Source organism: Lichenostomus cassidix, chromosome 7, assembly GCF_008360975.1.
Source record: "Lichenostomus cassidix isolate B80296 chromosome 7, HeHo_3.0, whole genome shotgun sequence".
NCBI classification, from domain to species: Eukaryota; Metazoa; Chordata; class Aves; order Passeriformes; family Meliphagidae; genus Lichenostomus; species Lichenostomus cassidix.
This window is the reverse complement of record NC_139488.1, coordinates 5,678,718-5,701,015: the sequence shown is the minus strand read 5'-3', so window position 1 is coordinate 5,701,015 and position 22,298 is coordinate 5,678,718. Positions and strand designations below refer to the sequence as shown.

Sequence of the window (22,298 nt, the reverse complement as noted above, 5' to 3'; positions counted from 1 at the left end):
TTTATGATGGAAAAATCTTTCATGCTCTCACTCTTAATCCTACAGGTAAAGGGAGAACCTGGGGTGACAGTCATATTTCCTAAGAACTGGTGTTTCTGGTCCTGGCAATTTGGGAAACCAGAGCTGGCAGCTTGGTTTTGCAGGCTCAGCCCAATGGAAACATGAAAAGTAAACTCTAATTACTACTGATTTTTGTAGTTTTGCCTTTCAATCTTGAGTATCTTGAACATAGTGAAAAATCATTAATTACACCATCTTAACACAGTCAAGGAACTGAAGGTACAGCACGTTTATTGGCCTCTCCCAGCTACTGTGTGATCCTCACATTGTAACTTCATTTTCCAGGCCAGAGGGAGAAAAACTTGGATTCTAGAGCACAATGGAGTAGTCATCAGAAGAAAACAACAAAACCCTGCATCAAAAAACATCAGACCCAAATAATATTCTGCAACTGCACTTCCAGCAAGTGGAAGTAAAAACATCACCTTTAACTTGTGCTCTCTGCAATATGATGTGATTAGTGCTGTTCATCTGCCCACATGTAACCCAAACACAGAAACCAGTGATTTCTGGTGGCTTGAGGGCTCAAACACAGTCAGTAATATTTTTCCTCACCCAGAACCTATAATTCCAATAGCAATCAATTCTACAGTGTTACAGTGGGGGGGTTATTCTTTTCCAGGCCCTGGGATTGAGGAGTGCACTGTACCATCGATGGAACACAACTGCTCTGGGCTCAGACAGGGGCAGCTCCCTGACAGTGCTCACCAATTACACCAAACAGTGAGCATGCAAAGAGAAAAAGCCACTGGCACCAGCTGGAGCTGCAGGGGGGGATTAATGGAACATAACCTGGATACCTATCTGGATTTTGGCCAGTGCACAACTGAGGCTACAACCCTCTTGCTCAGAAAGCAGCCTGGGAACTGCAATTACCAAGGTGGTCAAGGTCTCAGGTTTGGATCTCCAAGGCAGCACAATTCTTCAGCAGCACAATTATATTGCTGCAGTGCCAACCAAAAGGAAAAAGTGCCACCAGTCTCAGCATCATCATGTTCTGAAGCACATAAATGTTAATTAGCAGCCATTTCTTAGAAATTATGAGATGCTCTAGTCCTGCACAGTGTGAGATTTGATGAGATTAGAGCACTGGGTGGTACAGCTAATAAATCAGTTTACTGTACAACCTCATTTCTTTAATGAAGAGCAAATACCTGAGCCTTAGTAAGGCAAGAGTCCCAGGTGTACACTTGCTAACCAAAGTGCTGGATTTAATTTTTTTTTTGCATTCCTCCAAAACAGGGAGCACTGACCTACTGCTCATCATTAGAGAATGCTCTCCTGTCAGGGGGTCAGCGCTAAGCACCAACTTTGATGTCAGAATTAAAAAACACAGAGATGAGTGGCAAGGCCATTATGGGAGAATAACTAGTACAGTTTTCATAGGGGAATAACTTTTAAAAGCTGACAAGAGCTGTCAAGGTGTCAGGCCTGGAGAAGAGCCAGCACAATTAACATACCCTAGGCTTCAATCTGCTAGACCGGGAAAAAGTAGGATTTATTTTGGACAATTACAAGTTAATAAATGGAAGTGTTGGCTCCTCTGTAGAGCATGCATTAAAGCCTACTAAAGGTCAAAACCTCTTACAGTTCCTGTCATGGTAGGCAACACACTACCATTATTTTATATTTCAAGCAATTTTACTGTCAGTGACAGCAGATGCAAACGTGCAAGAAAATATTTTCTTTAGCAGTATACCAGGCAGTTTACTCCACAGAAATCATCTGTGCTCCCAGAAGTGACTAATATTTTAAGAATTTTATTATGAGCTCCGTGGGGTTTATTTATTTATTATTTTTTCAAACTGCACACATATGACTGAGAGTGTGAAGAGCTCAGGAGTTTGCTTCACCTGAAGTTTGCTTCACACTGTGTTTGCTTCACCTGCAGAACTGCTCACCCTCTGCAGTGGACCAAGAAAAGAGGGACACTGCTTGAACCTTGTTATTCTCAACTGCCTTCTTAAAAATAAATACCAGTTTATTGTTATTATAAGTATCTCCAGGTCAGATGGCAGCTGGAGGGGTTTGCAGAGGAGCTCATCCTCTCTGTGCCAACCCAGATGGAAAGGCACAGAAGCTCTGTGCAGCAGTGGAGCCCCAGCACTGACGGAGCAGCCAGTGAAGCTGTTCTGTTCTCCAACAGGGACATGAACATGGATTTTCACACTTGTCTTACGCTGAGGCAATAAGAAGCTCCCAAACCCAGCACTTCCTACTACACAGCCTTTTCTCTATTGCTTAAGGAAAATGACAGAACACTGTTCTTGCATTGTTGATCTCGCTGTTAATGCAGGCAGAGAGATGAGTCATTTGCTACTCTGGCTTGCCTTTGTTCCCAGCCAGGCAGGTGTGCAAAGCCAAAGCAAGATACCCCAGAGGGCTGGGAAAGAAAATCAGCTGCCTGCAGTCATTTGGAAAAGACTAGCTATCATTTAGGACATTATCTAATGTCTTTACATTATTTAAGTAAAATAAACCCCCACATCATCATCTTAAGCCATTTTAAGGCTGCCCAGCTCCCACCATTACAAACCCTATTGCTCAGCCAAAATGAGAACTTTGCTTGGACAGTCAATCCTCCTCATTATTTTTTTTCTTTTTTTCTCCTTTTTTTTTTTGACCTTAGAAAAAAAGAAAAAGGATCCTAAAATAGCCCCAAGTATATAGCATATGTCTTGCAGGCATTTGGCATGGGATGGATAGACATCTGCTTCTGGCCTGACCTACTTCTAAGCATCAGAACACAAAAAATCATCCTGTAAATATTCCCTGCAGAATACTTCTATTAGCTGTTAATCCCCCAGTGATTTCACCTGCCCCTCAGAAACCCTTCTTTTGCTCTTTGAGATCCAAGCTGAACTCAGTTATCTTGGCTGTGGCCACTTGAAGGTGTTGGTCACAAAGGAGTAACCCAGACTCGAGCTCCCACTGTGCCAAGCAAACACAAAGGGCTCAGTGACGAGGTGAGACAAAGATGTGAGACAGGCTGGACTCAAATGTGTTCTTATCCAGTGAGCACATAAAGCTCACAGCTAGACTATAAAATTTATCTCAGATTATATTTTTAATGTATTACTCATTATACAATCCATAATCTTTAAACAACCCTATACACCAAGGCCGATGCAAGGAAAAGTATGCTAATTGGGTATTCCTTAGAAATGCAAAATTATGGGCAGAAAGGAGGGAAGAAAATGAAGCAAACCACATCAACAGCATGTGTTGTACTCTCAAACAAACAAGCGGAAAAAGAAGGATTCATTAGGTAAGAAATGAGTCTTGAAATGGCATAGAAGAAAAGTCTCCTGCTGGGGCTGAGAAGTGGGACTGTGAAGAGAGATGAGAGAGAAGGAGAGGAGGCAGCAGGCTCTGTCTCACTAAACAAGAAAGAACCATTCCTGATGGCTTAATGCTTGCTTAGCAAAGGCAGTGAAAACAACCAAGGGTGACTTTGATAAGCACCATTTTAATGCTTCATCCACTCATTTCACTTTTTCCTAACATGTCCCATTTGTGAATGTTAAGAAAGCCTGCAATAATGATCCCCAACCTCTCATACTGCTGTAACCCTTCTCGGCCATCCCATCACTGGGAGTCTCTTGCTTGGTTTCCAGCTCTCATTACAAGCAATTTGTATGAAGCAGATATGTCTCTCTGTAGTTATAAATCATGTAACAAAATGAGATCCTGTGCCAGATGTGGCATACAGATGCCAGCACAAGCAAGCACTTAACAGCAATAAATTTTTTTTAAAAAAAGTTTAAAGTAAATTAAAAGAAAAACAGCATTAAAAAGTTGAAGGTTTTTTATTATGTATTTTTTTTCTCCTCAGTTGAACTTCAGTGCTGGAACAGGGAAAGTGAGGTACAAATACAGGTGCAGGGCTTACTGGTGTCCTCCCTTGTTACCATGATGTGTATCAGGAATGCACACCAAGACAACAGCAGTAAGTGCTATCAGGGAAGCCAGGCGTTTGAAAGTCGTTACATTAATCATGAGTGAACTGGAATTAATATAGTTTATAATTTATGTTACAGTATACCAAGGGTCTCTTGCCAGTTCTAATTTAAGAAAAGATGCAACATGCTGTTGGAACAGACAATTCAAGGAAAGAGGATTTCTGCAAGAGGGAAGCAGAGTCACATACAGAGCTTGTATTTATATTGTCTTATGCAGATTAAATGCCTTTAAAATGATTTTAAAAAAAATCATTCAAAGAAAAGAAAACCACATTTTCAGTCATGTGATGCTGAACCACTACTTTTCTGCTACACATGGAGACTTTGGAAGAAACTGAGAAGTCCTTTACAGAATCATTCAGGTTTGTCACAAGGATGTTTGTCAAGAACAAGGCTAGGTGAAAGTGAGAACCAGGAGGGATGACTGGGCTAAGTGCATGGTATCCTTCAGATGAAGGAAAAGCCTGAGCCAATCCAAAATACAACCAGGAATGAAGGCAGGAGCACATTCCTAGCTTTCACTTTCGCTGACTCTTGAAATGTTCTCCAGCCAGGGTTACTGCCTGTCTGCCAGCAGAGGACAGAGCAGATGCATTCCTGCCCACCTCATCTCTCCCTGCCAACACTCACCTTATTGGGGTCTCTGTTATTTCACTCCTTTGCAGTGTGAGGGTGAGGAAAGCTTAAATTCAGGAGCCACTCAGACCCCTCCTGCAGAGCTGTGGTTGGAGCACTAATTAGAAATCCAAACTGAGGCAAGAGCAAACCAGCAGAGGCTCTGCAGCCAACACTGCATTGACAGCATAGGGAAAAAGAGAAGAAAAAGCTGAGTTCATATTTTAGCCTCCACTGAACAATCCTAGAGTGGTTTAGGAAGACATTTCTGTGTAAGCAGCAGCTAAAATATCTGGAATAAAAGTAATTATTGTTTCTAGAGCAGCACTAACAACACCCCAGTGCTCGTGGCTGCCCAAGGCACAGAGCCTGTCCCCAGTTGGACCACAAGGAGGTCACCCCTGGCCCTGAGAGGTGCCAGCTTGTGGCAAAAGCACTCTCAGTGCCATGTGGTTTGTTTGCCTTGTCACATCTCCTCACAAGAGGCAGCGCTGATTGCATCGCCGCGCTTCGTCAACAGGTCAGAGCTAACGCTAAAAAAAGAACAGGCTTTTTTGGAATTGAATGGAGGGTTGATTTTTCAAGGATCAGCAAAGACTGCAATAATTACCCTAAGAATCACTGTGGTTTGTACTGAAAAGGTTGCTTGCTTCTTCCCACAGAAGAATGAACTCTCACTTGGAAACCAGCATGCACAAACTTCAGGGCATGAAGAATACTCCCAGAGGGGAAAAAAAAAATCTGAAATTCTTTTTTGGCAGCAAATAAGAAACTAGAAGGTGGCTTTTGCAGTGTCAGGCATGGAGTACTAACCACTCACATACACCACTTAATAGCTTTAGCAAATTAGATCATCTTGTAAGAAATTATTCACCTTGAGGGGTCAGAACTTAATATACCACTAGGAATGTATTAGGGTTTTCTTTCACTTTCTTTTTGATCACTGACAGCTCAAAACCATGGAGTAACAAAATGCTTTTCATATTATTCATTACTCACAGTTAATCTACAATCTGCTTGATTACTTTCAGGACAGCAGTGGAACTGCATCTAGAATTTCTGAAAGCTGCAGGAAAGGTACTCTGCTGATGGGTTTGAATTCTGTAGCCATAATGAACCTTAATTTAACTATGGAAGACTGACTGTTAAAGCACAAATGAAAATAAAAAACAGTATTTTTCTTGTAGGTATTTGCTTAGCTAATCTATTGCCTGATACAACAAAGTAAGTGATAGTAAATCATCATCTGATCTCCATGTCTGTACAAGTTTTTAATCATTTCCCCCATAAAAACTCTGTCAAAGATGCAATACAATATGCACAATGCCTGAGGAATCATGGGCTAAAGAACTGTATTTTTTCCTGTCTTCAAGTCCTAATTATCATGTCCATTCTTATCTTACTGATGAACAGAAAAAAGTATTTTCTTTTGCAATAATTTGTCCAAACAGCAGAAAGCTGATAGATCCTAATACAGTAAAGGAAAGTTTAAAATCAGCCCCAAGTTCTGCTAACTTGCACACAGAAATGTTCATGAACTGATTTAAAAACACCAAGTTGAACTGAAATATATGAGTAGAGTTGTAAATAAAAGGGTGAACCACACAGCAGTATAAATGCATGCCAGGGAAAGGAACATGCAGGATGTATGGAGCACACAATATTTCTTCATATCCCTTACTCCTCCCTCTCTCTTTGCATTGGTGTTGTAATTTTTTCCCCCTCACTGAAGTAATTTGCTCAATCTAGATTTGGAAAACAGTAATAAATGAGCAATGTGTGGTTAAAAAAAAAGCTGTTATTTTTTTGCGTGGAACTTTAGCATCAGTGATTTATCAGGCTATCAGGCTGATCTGGATATTGAAAAAGACAGGAATGAAAGGGCTGTAGTAACTCAAAACCAGAAAAAAACCCCAAAACTGAGGATAAATATTAAGTTTCTTATCTGAGGAAGGGTTGCAGTGGGTAAAGCTCCTTCTGCAGTAAAACACAGGCTCCTCGTGGAATCAGCAGTGTCAGTGCATGGGGTTAATATTCTGTTTGCAGGCAGATATTACTGGGACAGATGGGGGATCTACTCCTCTACTGTAATTGTGTTTGCTCTAAAAACACTTCTTCAGAAAAAAAAAATAACTCAATTAGTTAATCAAACATTATTACAGAATTGAATTTCCCAAACATGAAAACAGAAAAAGCTACACGGTATCTTTTCTGTTGTAATTACTAAGGCAGGGACATAGTGATATGTCTTTTTTTTTTTTTTTTTGGTAATGAGAAAACAGAATGCTCGTTGGCAACAAAATTGGATTTTGCAGGATTAATACTTTGCTCAAAAATATCCTCATCTAACCCATCAGCACAAGTTTGGAGCTAAAGAGTGCCTAACTACTCTGCTACACTGATACCCATCAAGAAACGAATCGCTTGGATGAAATTTTATAGGTGAAATAAAAAACTGGAAGCAAAACAAATAAATTTTTTCTTTCATCCGGGAAACAGCGTGTCAAGCTGCTCCCTACATATACTGAAATATTCATAAAGAACAGAACTTATCTATTTAATTTTAAAATACGTTCTGTAAAGTGGGGTAAAGAGTCCCACTGGCAGCCTTCTGCTGCAGACACATTATTAGAAGACCAGCAAAACATTTTCCCCCTGGCTTTGTGTCCCAACACAATGGGGCTGCATTTCCCCTCTTCCTGAAGCCTTCAAGTTCCTGCTGATTTTCTCTGGGCACTTCACTCTGCCCACACCAAACTGACCCCAAGCCACCCACACGTGGTGGCAGGGGTGACCCCATCTCAAAAAAGGCTCTGGACACATCTCTATACCCCAAAGGAGTGAGATCCTCACTCTGGCTGCCTCCTCTGTGGCCCAGGGTGCTCCTGTCATGCTGGCACTTCTGCCTGTCTCTTCACAGGAACAGCAGAAGGCTTTTTGTTTGTTTTTATTATTTAAAGAGGTTGAAAAAGGAAGCGCCAAGTCTATCACAAGGCTCAGCTCCAGTGCTCCCAGCAGTGCTGAGCTGTAATTAATAGACCTGGTGATGACCCTTATTAGCATTAATGCCAGCACAAGTGCTTAGAACTTAAAAGGAAGCTTTTCACTTAAAAAAACCCTCAAAAAACTCAAAGAACCACCAATCCAACCACAAAAGACTGTTAAATAATGCAATCTTAATGGAAAAAAAAAAACCCAAACCAACCTGAAACACAGTGATAGAGCAGTGTGTGTTTTGGAGAGAAGAGGCTCATTTCACAGTTGTATGTGCATTACAAAAACATATATGTATATGAATGCACAGCTGAACATTTGTTTGTGTTCCCTTAATATTTAAAAAGGCTACAAAGATGAGGATGTTTTCCTGAGGGGAAAATAGAGAAATATAGGAAGACATGCCAAGCTACATTCTGGGAAAGAAATAACAGTAAGAAAGCACTACACAAGATCGATTCAAACCCAAATGTTTAAATCTCATCTATGCTTGGGTAGTTCAGACTGTCTGCCCACAAGGACACACCGAGATGTGCCTCTCCAACATGAGAAACAAGATAAGGGAAGAGAAGGAACATAAAATTTCTTCATTCCAGAGAATTCAGCTGCAAGAATCCTGACTATCTTATATTAAAAATAACAAGTCACTTAGCTACGAAGAAAAGAAAAATATAAAGAAGGGAAATACTGAAATGCATTGCAAATAATTGTTTTCACTTGCAAGGAATGGAAAAAAAAAAAAAAAAAAAGACATTGCAAGTGCATCCCTGTGTCCCAGAAACTCCATCCAACAGGGTCACTCTCTCCCTGGGAGGGTGGAGCAGCTGGAATTGCACCTGCATGCTGCTGCCCAGTTAGGATGTGAAAGAAATGAACTCTTTTCTGATCCAAGACCAGCAGATTTATTTTATGAAATCTCTTATTACTGAACATGATCCAAATCTATCCACAATGTATCACTTTATTTGTTTTCTTCTTATGAAGCAAATCTTCAGAAGATTATCGAAACTTTTCAGTTTTTATCCCATGTGGCTAGCACAGGTTTTTCCCATGAGAAATTTTCTTGTGTTTTTGTAAATAAAGATAAAGTTTGGATGTTTTGGAACAGTGTCCCAGAACTTGGGCAGTGCAGGCCTGGCCAATCAGGCCTGGGGGAAGGCTTCTGACTGACCAATCTGGGTGACTTTTGAGAACTCTATATATGTGATGAAATCAAAACAATAAAGGTCATTCCTTCTTGCCACTGAGAACTGGTGCCTTCATTACTCTGCTAGCCGCTCAACAGCAACAATCCCACACTAAACCAAAGCACTTGAAGACATATTGCTCTAGAAGATAACACTTTTCTCAAGAATCATTATTTCTACATTTCAGTGGTGTTGCCTCTGGCTCAGTCTGATGCCCACAGCTCCAGGGGAGCCCAACCTGCAAAAAGCATGCCTGAAAAAACCAGCATAAAACACTGCTGGCTCTCAGTAAAGAGTTCCTTTCTTTCACTTCATAACTCTCCCAGCTCTTGTTCCATTTCCCTGCAAACAGACACAAACTCTGGGCTCTGCCAGAAGCTGCAGATGCACTGCAGTGCACCCTCTGCAGGTGCCAGCCGAGCAGAAGAGATGGGCTTTTTCTTTTTCAGAGGGAATAACTCTAGTGTGAGCTGTTAAAAGGAGCTGTAATGATGACTACAAGGATTCTTTGCTTTGTTTCTAAATTGCAGACTCAAATAACTGCTAACATCCAATTATCTTTGCTGGGAATACTGGCATCCCAAATGTGCTATTTGCCTCTTAATTTATACCTTATATACCTTGTAACTCATAAGAGGTACAGATTTAGTAAAAGGATGATGAGTTATATTATTGTTATGCCTAGTCACACCTTTTCACTTTCAAATTTCTTCTTCTCCACCCATATTCCATGAAATATTTATTCAAACACATGAAAATTACTTAAGTTTGGACTTCTGACTGACTACAGACTGATACTCTCTAATGTAGATAGAGAGTATCTCTAGCTTATTTGGCACAGATCTCAAAAAAAAAATGTGTAAAGAAAAATATGTAAAGAGAGGAGAAAAATGTAGATAAGAGAAATCTGTGTCTGGAATAGGGAAAGGGGACAACTACTAATTTAGTCTTCCTGCATAATTTGTACATGATTCCCTCCGTGCAATTTTAAATACATTTTTAGAGCAGAGAGATCATTTTTATCCAGAGAGGAACAGTTTGAGAAATGACCTCGGATTCTGTGGGGAAAAATTCCTGCTTATAATTTACTTAATTGATTGTATTTTCATCTGTAGATGCAAATACATTAGGGCTATTTATTTTTCATCACAGCTTTTGCTGTTATTGTTGTTTGGTATTTGGAAGAGTCCTCTTGGGAGGAGAAACAGCACCAAGCTCGAGTGTGCTGCCGTGGTATTAGGTAATTAATCAGAAGTTCTGGGATGGAGATTTCAAACCCTCATTGTCCCTGCAGTGACAAAAGTCTCTGGAGAATAACTGGTGCAGGAGACAGAGCTGTGTGGTCCTGGTTTCTGCCCCAGGACAGCACAACTCACCAAGTCCAAGCAGCTCTGACACAGAGGTCACCCAGAGCCTCACACTTGATGCTCACCCACATTTATCAAACCCACAGTTATCAAACCCACAGCGTCTCGAGGAGCTCAGGCAGGGCTTTCTCAGCCTCCTGAATACAGCACCTCGGAGAGCTCTTTCCAGAGGTGAAGGAAATGCTGCACAGTCATACAGATATTTTTAAAGCCCTGCTATGGCTCTCAAATCCCACATTATCAAAGAGCAATTATCTCATTACTGTATTAAATAACAGCAGTTCTGCCTTAGTTACATATCTCTGTATTCAGCTCAGAACATTGCTGCTTTTAAAGACACCAGCATTTTATTTTGTTTGGGTTTTTTTTTCTTTGGCTAAGCTTTCAAAGCAAAGCAGACAGTTCATTTTTCTCTATTACCACTGTCTGCTTGCAAGTTACTTTTCCTGGAGTATTTCATAAAGCTACAGATATGCTCTCCAAACAATATTGTAAAAGCTAAGAGCAGGAAAACACTAACAGAGGCAGTGGGGCTCTTGAGACACTGCACTCCTTCAGGTCCTAGGAAATAAAATTGGTTTTACCCTAGTCCTGTGCTTTCTTTCAGGACTGCTCAGAAGGTGCTCACACTGTCTCAAAGTGGGTGTTCAGAAGCTGTAAGGCACAACAAATCAAAACACAACCAACACCTGACAGCACAGGGCCTCCCAGCCAATGGAGGGAATACACATAATAAATCTTCTGGTTTAAATCCTGTAAATTTTCTGTGCTAGAAGCTTCCAAATGGATGGAAAGAAAATCTTCTACAATAGAATTGAGGTACAGGAGCTGTTGGAACATTTTCTCTGCCAAACCCTCCCATGGCTTAGATGGTGTGATAACAGACTGCACAATTAGGATAAAATATGGCTTTTCACAAAAACTGGGGTGAACTCAGGTCCAGGCAGAGCTTTCATCCATTTGATCATGTAAAAACCACTCTCGGGTGCTGGGATCACTGAAACCCAACTGTCTGCACAAGCTTACAACTCCCCTTGGATAGTGGAAAGCTCTTTGTACTCAGCACTTCCCCTCACCTGTCCATTAGTGTGGAAAGGTACGATAGAAGGGAAAAAGTTGGAGAAAAACTATGAAGCAAAATCCAAAGACAGATTGCTAGTTCCTCTCACCTCCACTGAACTGCTGGGAAACTTCTGCCATTGAGGTAGGAAGTCTGAGGACAAAATCAGAGCATTCAGCAGTAGCAGCTCCATATGTCTCCAGGAAGCTTATTAAAATTACCCAAAAAAAGCCATTTGGTATGAAGTTCTTGAAAACAGAGCAAATCAGAGCGAGCCTGTGCTGCAGCACATGCTGCCTGCCACCTTTTACACCTGAAATGTGGGAAGAGGAATGTTTTTTCTTCATAACACCAGTAGAAGCCACCACAAATAAAACATTCCAGGAGAGTTAAACTCAACGTTTTATCTCAGGAATCTATAGTTTTATTGCCCAGTAATATTACAGGAAATTATTACTGCAGCCAAACAAGCATCCAAACAATTCTTTTTACTTGAAAACTGTTTTTTTTTTATTTCCTAGCAAGGAGATTAGACTTATGAAGGTCCAACAGAGGCTGGTGCAGTGCCCAACCTCTCCTGTCTAAAACCTCAAAAAAGCAAGAATTGCCATGTGAAGCATTGGAAAAACCTCCCCTTCAGTCTCACACCTGACCTCAGCTTCAAAATCAATTTTTCATCAATACTGAACAGAGGAACAAGGACTGCAGCCTTCGGGTTCTCATTATTTCAAAGTGCTTTGGAGCACTTAAAAATTAATAAATAAAAATCCTAAGTGAGGTCAAGTAGGGAAGACTCTGCCCATCACTTCTTTTCCTGCCACCCATCAATGATGTGCTGCTGTGTGAATGTAACACCTGATGAATCAATTCCAGCCATATTTTTACTAAACTCATAATAAACAGCTACAGGATGCGATGAAGCTACCTGCTAATTTCTTATCTAATATTTGTATCTGTCCCTCCAGCTCCTCATAGGTTGCTGTTGCTGCCAAGGTTCAGATCTCCAGTTTCCCAAAGTAAATCTAACACTCACACTGACTGTGTAAATTATGGGCTAAATAAAAACCCAAGTGAGAGAGAAAGTGTTTCAGGGGCAAGTGCTAAAGAAAAGAAAAGCAAATCATTATCCTATATAATACAGATATAAAATGTGGAGTAGTTCATCTATGTTCACCCTGAGCACAATTGCAGGAAAAAGGGAGATTCAATTAGAATGAAAAGCAATCAATCCAGGTACACAACCATATGATTTCACCAGACTAAAAAAAAAAAGACACAGAATAATTACCAGCTTAGTGGCCTAAGTAGGAACTTCCTGTACAGTTATTACACATCTTTACACTATCATTACATTACATTTCTCTTCGGGGGAGTCAAGATGCATTGTCTTTCCCTCTGAATTACAGAGATGTAACTTCTCTGCAGATCAGGATGTTGCCCTGTTGCTCTCTCATTATGTGCAAGCACTGCTTTTATCTCACCAAAACAGGACACACAACTTGGAGGGGAAGTGATTCAACGTGGTGATAAAAATGTAAATACTAATTCTTTAAACCTAACACATAGAAACCTAATAGAGCACTATTTTTTCTTTATGTGATGCATTTAAATAAAATAATAGCTCATTTCAGAACTGTATCTGTACTAATTTAAGAAGTCATAGTCTGTTTCAGAACTGTATCTGTACTAAAACAAAGTCTACCAGAGAGCTTGTTATTTCTTATGCACATCTGTTGCAACAAATGTTTCCCAGTAAGTCACGTCTGAGGTAAACCACAGCATTTATGTGAAAAATTAAACTGATAAGGAAGAAATCATACATTTACAATTTTAATCATATTATTCATCATTCTCTGTTCCTCCTCACAATTAAACTGTTCAAATTTCTCTTTCTTCCCACCTCAGAAATTTTGACTGTAAAATCTCCATGATGAGATTTGTTTCCAAGAAAACAGTGTATTTTGCTTTCCAGCATCTGAAACTGAGGACAACTCAGCTGTGATTTCCAAGCCCATCATTACTCTATCTGAAACTAAATCGAAGTAGTGAGCAGATTCCTCTTACCTGTTTGTGAGCATGATCATAAGAGTTAATGTGATTGTCAAACTCCTGGTGTTTATAGTACTGCTTGTCACAGAGTTCACAGTAGAAGTTGGCTTTAAGATCTTCCAGAGCTTTTGCTATCGTGTTTTTCTTTTCAGCATAATCCTGGAGGGGGGCGGGAAAAAGTAATTTTAGTTTTGCCTTTGATGCTGCGAATGAATTTTGTGCTCTGCAGTTAATCATATTTGTCAACATTTACACACCTCTGTAACTAAAAGCCTTCCCATATTTGCTGTGTTACACCACACATATTTACTGGATTTGCTGCGAGGCTCAAGATCTGCACACTTCAGTTTGCTATACAGTTGCCAACTCCCCTTTGGGGCTCTCTCAGAGGCTAGAAGGATTTCCCTGGGTTCTATTTAAATACAAGTATTTCTCATTCTGAAGGCTATTTTTGAGTAAATTTTGATCCAAGCCTCGCTCCTCAGCAATTTACCCACGCACAATAAACATGACGATACAAATGGCAATACTTTTGTTAAAAGGCTTTTAAAAGAAAGTTTGCTTGCTGAAAAAGAAAACAAAATTTAAGAAAATACTGGGTCCTTCTCAAACATCTGTATACATGAAACATGAGGAACACTTCTACAGCTGAGATGAGATGAGTATCTTCATCACTTTGTGTTTGTCACCCCATTTTAGAAGGACACATCTCTGTTTACCACACATTAGCCAAAGCATCACATACAACTCTGCTTGCCATTTATGAGAAAATTACATACAAGTAAGATTTATTAGTTTCCTGAATACACTGATGGTAACATGGCCTGTTGTGCAAGAGCATGGAAATGGTCTGTCATGTCAGATTAGTGTAATACCCATTAAACACTGAGCATGTATAACCTCAGCGCTGTGGTTCCTGCTTTTGACAAGTCTGTCTGGGATAGAATTTCAGGCCAAAATCCCAAACATGTCAAATATTGTTTAACAAAATGAACCCCTTAGATTAGTTTGTCAAAGTTTCTTCACTGGGAGTTCTTTGGTTCAGTTAGGTGAAGATAAAAGATGATATTGTAACCAGAACACCCAAAATAGAGTTAATCTGGGGAAAAAGTTTGTATTTGCTAGCAGTTTTCACAGCTGATAACTCAAATACTTCCAATATATTTTGGGGATTTTAAAATTTATGTTTACCAGATTAGAATATTTTCATAACAACGATGTTTATTCAAAAGAGAGAGGAATAGTAGTCATAAAATTAAATCCAGAAAGTACTTATTATTTAAAGTAGTACTTTAATTCAGCATGATTGCACTGATAGCAAACACTGTTGATTCATACCCAAACTGAAGTACTCCCTCACCAAAATTTTGTCTAATTATAGAATTGCACAAGTCACTTGAGAGTGGTGTTTTGAATATTGGCTGACACATGACAAATTCACACATTCCTAACACTTTTCTACAATGATGTTTCATAAAATCTGTTCTGTTTAAATCCAAAGTAGGTTAGCATCCTATTTCAATAAATAACAGTATTTTACACTTGGAAACAGATTTATGCACTATGGAAATTTAGCCCAGAAGCTCTGCACTTAGCTCTTGGTAACAACTAGTAAAAACTATAGATTTTAAACCCCTTCAAGTATTACCAGGATGCTGTGTATGGAAAGCAGAAGGAATAACATGGAGACCCTAAGGAGATACACTCCCTCAAAACACTTTAGAAGTAATTCTTGTAGTCTACAAAGAGATGACACCTAATTTTGCTTTTTTAAAACATGAAAAAGAGAAATCTAAGTTTCGGGGAATTATCTGAACTCTGAATTACAAAACATCACATAAATATATATATGTGTGATGAGAGTCAATGTGATATTCTAGGACAAGAACAGTGAATTGAAGAATAATTTTTTATAAAGATCTTCCACCATGCTGTTGATCAATGCTCAAACAAACTTTTGCAAGACTTACTACTGTTGTGTAATACCTTGAATAAAGTTATGTAACCTCATTGGTGGTGTCCTTGACATAAAGCACTATTTTTGAAACAATATATTTTCACATAGTAAAACCTAACTTGAAAACAATTACATTTGGCATCACAGTGTATATTAATGAGGCAGGGGCACTGGAACCCCATGAAAAACTTTACTGCAAATTAATAAAATCTCTTCAGGATCTTCGGGTTTCTACCACTAAATTCCTACAGCTGGGTTTTTTTGGGCACAGGGTTAAATTTACATTACAATAATACATCACAGTTTCAAAGGTAAGTAAGGAATGGCAACACATCTAAATTAATACAAGTAGATGGGCTGGAATAGAATAATGGAGCTCAATCATGCATGGAGAAAAGACTCAAATGACAAGAACCAAAAGCATTTGACCTTGGGAACACACAAATGGCTGTATTGGTACACTTCAGCCTTTTAAACCTCTGCAAGATTTTATTCTGTGCAACTAAAGGAAGTGACTTATCTAAGCACCATTCTCTTTGCTTTGCACCTGCATTCTGCTGGTTTCAATTGTTCATTATTGGAAAAGGTCATAAACACTTAGTTTTTATTTCCCCTGAATAAGTCATTGGTAAGTATATAAAACCCAACCACACCTTTTTCTCAGGTATTGCTCCCTGAATGACATAATTCTGGTTCATTCAAGCATTCCTCACACCAAGGCCCAAGTAACCTGGAAACTTACTCATCACCTCTGCTTGTTCCTTCCACAGTCTCCAAAAGAAGACCTGAGGACATGCTACACCATGGTGACATGCAGGACTGTATTCACAGTCTCTGTTTTCTGTCCTCTTCCTTCTTGAATTTTTTAAAAAAAATCATGATAGAGCACTAAACCAACTCTTTATTACAACTCCTTTATCACCCACATCCTTTGCTGCTGTATAATATTTGGCTGGTAGATGTTTCTATCCAGCTACTAAACTTCACCCAACTTTGAAAAATTCCCATTTCTCCAGTGGCAGCAGCGGCTTAAGGCAAACCTCAAGACTTCAGCTTACTGTATTTCACAAGCACACACACCAAACCCCCTTGAGAACACCCTGAATAGAATGTGTTCAGAATACTCTCTGTGGCTGTGGCATCCCCTGGGCTGGGTCAGGACTGTCAGCTGCTGCTGCTGCTGGTTGGCAGTGGGAGTGAGGAAAGTCTGATTTCAAGGATGAACAGGGACAGGAGAACAGGGTCTGCTGGTTCTCTGCCTGCTAGGCTATTAGTATTGATTCTGCCAGGAGTGCTGCCTTGGCAGAGGAGGCTTCCCCAGCCCTGCCCCTTTAGATGAGGGACAACTGCCCAAAAACTGACAGTAAAGAATTACAGTCCCTGGACCTTGAGAGCAGTGGGCAATGGGCTGCAGACAGAAATAACCTGGAAACTTACTGGAGAGGAATATTCCTGGAGTAAAGTAGCAGCCAAAAACTCACTTAAACTGGTTAAATATGACCAAGCTGAGTTTCATTTTCATCAAGATTTGCAAACCGTCCTGGAAGTTTTAAAAGAACTTTGAATTATGATTCTGTCTGGTAATGAAACTCAGAACTGAGTGTCACTTAGTTTCATTATTTTTTTCCTGAAAGGCTTATTATCTGAAAGCCTGCAGCTATAATTCACTGTAGCTATTTTTCATAATTTATATGAAAGATCTCTAATAAGTGATCCCATCTATCAGCTGGCTTTATTTCTCTAAATCCATCTTCTCCATCCTCCAAAGCCTTAGGCCTGTGCAAATGCTACTGCAAACATCTGATAAATTGGATTAAGAGCAGGCTTTATTCACAGAAGAGCTGTCACTAACCAGACTGGACTTTGTGCTCCCATTACAGGAGGGAGAAAAAAAAAGAGAGAAAGAAAGAGAAGAAAGGGAAGAAAGAGGAAAAAAGAGGGAAAAAGAGAGAGAGGAAAGGGAGGGAGGAAAACTACAGAAGGAAAGGAGGGAAAGGGAAAAGGGAGAAAAAAGGGAAAAGGGAAAAGACACTGATCTCTTTACCCAGATAACTTTGGAGAGCTGACTGGATGCCTCAGCCTAGGGATATTTTTATGGAGTGCACTTCAGGCTCATACTTCTACTACCTGCAAAAAGGTCAGCTAGACAAAAAAAGGAAGAATGTGAAATTATAATACATTATCTAGTCCATGGCGATTGCTAGTGTGAATATTCTTACTTTACAATAAATGTGAGCTCCTTTTATTGCAGTAAGCTATTCTGCATTTACTGTAGACTTAAAAGGGTCAGGCCTGCAGTCACTGCAAAGCAAAACGTATTACAGAAATAAACCCCTTCTGCAGGATAATTTACTGGTATAGTCATCCCAGAGAGGATTAGGCTGCTCTGGTCTGATCCTCTGGATTAGAGCCCATTAGACCTGACAGATGTTCCAGTGTAACCTTGTTCCACAAAAAATATTTAAAGCATTTTTTCCTGTCACAATAACTAAAGAAAGCAAAATTGTGTTTTAAACATTTCCAAAAAAATCAAACTAATACTCTTGATTTTGCAAAACTCTGCATTAGCTATATTTATATGAAAAAACAGCCTAGAAATATGCTGTTTTCAAAAAAAAAAAAACCCAAACAATATCATAACTTAAGAACACATTACCCTATAGTCAATTAACTGTGACATCCATGGGCACAATTAACAATGGGTTCCTTAATTTCTGGTGTATTTACTTGGTTTTCAAAGACAGTACAAAGATGCAGATTTTGTGGTAAAAAATGTACAATTTACTACTATCTCCTCTGCTATCAATAATGTTGGTATTACTTGGTATATAGAATTTTTTTAAAAATCTTTGCATAGCACTTCTTTTTCCTTATGTAAGCAGTCTATACATCATCCACTGATGTACAGGAAGGAATAAATAAAAAATAGAATACATTAATAATACTAATACACTCTAGTAACAAATCTAATTATTTATAAGGTTCCTGTCCTTATCAAGGCAGGGAGACCAAAGCAAAAAGCAATTAGATACATTGATCAAATTACTCATTGATCCCAACATATTCATCTCCAAGCAGTGCAGAGTGAGTTTCAGTTTCATAGCAAGTAGACTGATGACTGACTGGGAAAATAATTACCAAGAAAATTGTCAGGTCTTTTTGATTGCCTTGCCCAAAACCTTCCCTTTGGCTGTGAGATGTGACAGCAAACTACAGCTCACAAGGCCAAGGGCCAAAGACAACAGATGCTCCTTCCTTGATCCTTTCCAGCATTCTCCTTTTGGGCAAAGGTGTTTCCAGCAGTGACCCCACTGTCTCACTGCACTGGAGGAGGATGGGCCCAAGGAAGGAGCGGCACCCTATATTAACTGAAAAACAACCCCACACTACCTTTATTTTCTCTTCAAGATTACCTGCAGACACCCAGCTCCAGCCAAAACACTTGCTATATACAAGAGAGCTCATCAGTATTCTGCTGAAAATTCATACTTGAAAATGCTATTGAAGACGTGCAAATGATTATAAAACTGGTTCCTCAGCTTCCCAATAAACACACAGACAGTACTTGGTGTTTGGGTAAACACCCCAGCATTAGGATAAATAACGTAGCGAAATTAGAATGAAATAGCAAAATTTATTCCCATTAGTGCTGTTTGCTTCCTAAAGTCATCCTAATTTTGCAACACCACATTTGCTGCCCATACACCTCCTAATGCAAGCAGCTGAATCCCACACCCCCTGCACTAAATGGAGTGAGACGGATGAGAGAGCAGGGCCAAAGCTGGACTCTGTGGAGAGCAAAGCAGTGCACAGCAGTGACCTGCCATGGTGAGCCTGAATTAGCTGGGAAGGGAGCTCACGATGAGGCAGCAATTTGTTACCAGATTTGTCTGTCGCATTTACTTACTTAAAGCACTTACACTGTATAATTACTTTTAACTGGGACTCATAAAATCACTTGATTGTTTTTTCCTGCCATTAAAACTAACTGTTGGGCACAGGTCTGTAGAATTATTTATTTATTCTAGTGCTTTAAAAAAACCTGCTTTCAGGCTGAGCAGGCACTTCTAAGGTGAGAGTGCTGGTTGGACATTTTGACTTGGGAGGTTGTATTAAGAAGGAGCTCTTTATCAGTGCTTATGGAAAAACACAGGTCTAGTTACAGAGAAGAAAAATTTATCAACACCATCTCTACCACTAATCTTTTGATGTACAGATAGAGTGGAACTGAAGGCAGCTTTGCTGTAGAAAGGGAGAAAGGTTTAGTTCTAGATAATACCTTCTTCAGTGAATGTTCATCACTGCTTAATGATAAGCAAGGGAAGAAGGAGCCTGGTATCAATCTCCTCTACTCCTCTACGTTAAATAGTCCAGTCACTTACTTTAATTAGAGCAGAATTTTGATTTTAAAACATCCTGGGGTTTAAAACATTTTGGCTTTTAATTTCCTTGCAGGAGGCATGTGGATGTCTAAAAATTTCCATAGGTACTTAACACAATTCCATTGAGAGGTGAGTGTCTCCTGTAATTAGACTCTTTGGGAAAATCAAGTTCTTCCATTTGATCCTTCCATTGACACACTGAACTAAGTGAATTGCCTCTGAACCCTGCAGAACTCACAGCCCTGCAGATGGACTGAAAGCCCCTCCTGAGCACGAAAACCAAGCACTGGAACAGATGTCAGCACTCGTGCCTGGCAGCCCTCAATCCAAGGGTTATGACCACATTTTTCATAAGCATTTCAGGACCTGAGGAAGGGCAAAGGGCAGGGTGAGGGCAAGTTGTTTACTTATTTTACCACAGGTTAACTGACTGCCAATTGACTGGCTGCTATCAATTTGTGTTAAAAAGTTGCTCTAGAGCTCTTCAAGCTTTAATGAGTCGGTGAAGTTAGTTTTTGGTCCAAGAAAAATTGCCAGTAAAGTTGGCCAGGGCATCAGGGAAACAGACAATTGGACCCTATGTTAAATGTATTTAATTTGGGGCATGTGATTGATCTAGGGGATAACTTACACATGAAATTTTGCATACCTATATTTTCTGGATGAGAGTTCCTAGTGATTATTGCATTCAGCTTTCCTAGCTTTCACTTGTCATGCTTGACTGTAATAATTTTATTTCCTGCAAGATTTTTAGCATGATCTTCTGCAGTGACTTTTTTTTCTTACTAAGCTTTCAAAACAGTTTTTCTTGTATTATCTCTTTCCTGCTTTTGCTTATATTTTTTTAAAGATTTTTTTTAAAGAAAGCCAAAATTAATATAATACCTGAATTGAAATAATGAAGTTTCAGTCTCATTTTGTCCCCTTGAAGAACACTTCCCTGGTGACTGGTTAAAATCACAATCTGTTCTACTTTTAAAAAAATCTGGCATATAGTTATTTAAATATAAAACAATGCCTAAAAAATGCAAGCATTAAATTTGTCCTATTGAGGGAGTTTCAAGTCATATTTCAAGTTCAATCAATGTTTTCAGAGCCAATGTGTTAGTTGGGAGCCAGTGAGGAGCCCACAGTGCCCCACTGAACTCAGCACTCCTGGAAATGCCCTCAGTGATTTTTCTTTACAGACCCTTTCACTGATTCCATTTCACCACAGCTTTCCAGACCATTAAGTCTTTTCATGCAAATTTACTATCTTCCCATCGCTCTGGGGATCCATCAGCACTGGCCTATGTTATGTGCTCTGAAGTTGTGTGCCACGAGCACTTACCTGCCCAGAAACTGAGAAACACACCTCAGAACTGGGCCAGGTCTGAAACACCCCTGGGCAGCTTTGCTTGAATGCCCAACAAGCGTTGGATGAGGATAGGAAACAATTCCAGCTGCAAACACCTGTAGCTGATGGTCTGTATGGGTTTATCCCACTGGAAAGAACTGTCCTACACAAACATCTGTTATTAAACAGAACCATGGTGCATGGTTGGAAGTTTTAGTTAAAAAGAGCCCCATAACCACAACATCAAACCCCAAAACCCACTAGGAATAACTCTCCTGAGCTCCTTCAGTTGTCCAATGATGAATATGTATGAGCTTGAGATTTGCATTATGATGCAATACGATGCAGTAAATATTTATTTTCCTAAAATTAATCCTCAGTGTTATCACAGTCAGAAAAACACTTCGTCTGAAGGAAAAAAAAAAAAAAAAGTGGAAAGAAAAAAGCATCAAACCTTTTGGCATCTTTAAATAATGCAAATAAATCTTTTTACTCAGAAGCCCAGCGAAAAAGTTTGCCCTAATGGGAAATGGGATTAAGTTTAAATTTGCCATAGAGAACAGTCCTTGAAAAAAAAACCTTCTAAAGATTTATTCTACTCTTGAGTTGATTCAAAATCCTATTCACAATCAGTATGTGAGTGTGATGAGGATGCTTGGTCTAAGTGAAAAGGCAGCAACGCTACCAAGGCAAAGAGAAATGAGACTGTAAGAACAGTGCTTTGCAAATACACAAAGAGATTTTGAAGATCCTGTTCTTTCATTTCTGAGATTGTTTTTTAAGCTGCCAAACAATGAGAAGAGCCCTGCAGGGGTCCTGGTTTACCCTGGCGGATCTATGCTAGCTAAATCAGAAGTGACCTTGTAGCAGCTTCAAACCCAGACATAGCATCTTGGAGATGAGATGGGCCTGCTTTTCCTTCTCTCTGAAAACACAATAAAAAATAGTGCAAATGTCTGAATTACCTCAGGTTGAAAAAAAAAAAGGGAAATAAAGGATATTGGAGTAAGAGCTGCTGCTGCTGAAGTGGCTGTCTATATGCTAAATACAGTAGCCAACAACCCACGGCAAGTATCTTTTCCCAATGACTTTTAATGAGTTTGTCTCACTCTTTGTGTGAGGAACAAATGGCAGACAGAGCACTTATCATTGCTGTGACCCTCACCTGTAGAAGAAGTTATTTGAACAGATGCAACTCATGAGAATAGCTACTTTATGTGAATGCTATACTCCAGTTTTGAAGACTTTAGACATTAGGCTGGATAGTTGATAGTCAATAATTTCAATAAAAGGGAAAGATGGTGGAAAAAAGAGAAAATTAAGAGAAAA

The 22,298-nt window shown here is 39.5% G+C and overlaps 1 protein-coding gene across 4 annotated transcripts in view; it reads right to left on the bottom strand.

Annotated features, from left to right (window-relative positions):
• The window catches only part of ZNF804A (zinc finger protein 804A), a 361,702-nt gene that overhangs the window by 20,734 nt on the left and 318,670 nt on the right, over positions 1 to 22,298 (bottom strand). For all 4 annotated transcript variants that reach the window (XM_085065957.1, XM_085065958.1, XM_085065960.1 and 1 more), the window contains one exon: positions 13,310 to 13,453. In XM_085065957.1, coding sequence (XP_084922083.1) covers positions 13,310 to 13,453 — 144 coding nt within the window. The remainder of the gene's footprint in view (positions 1 to 13,309; positions 13,454 to 22,298) is intronic.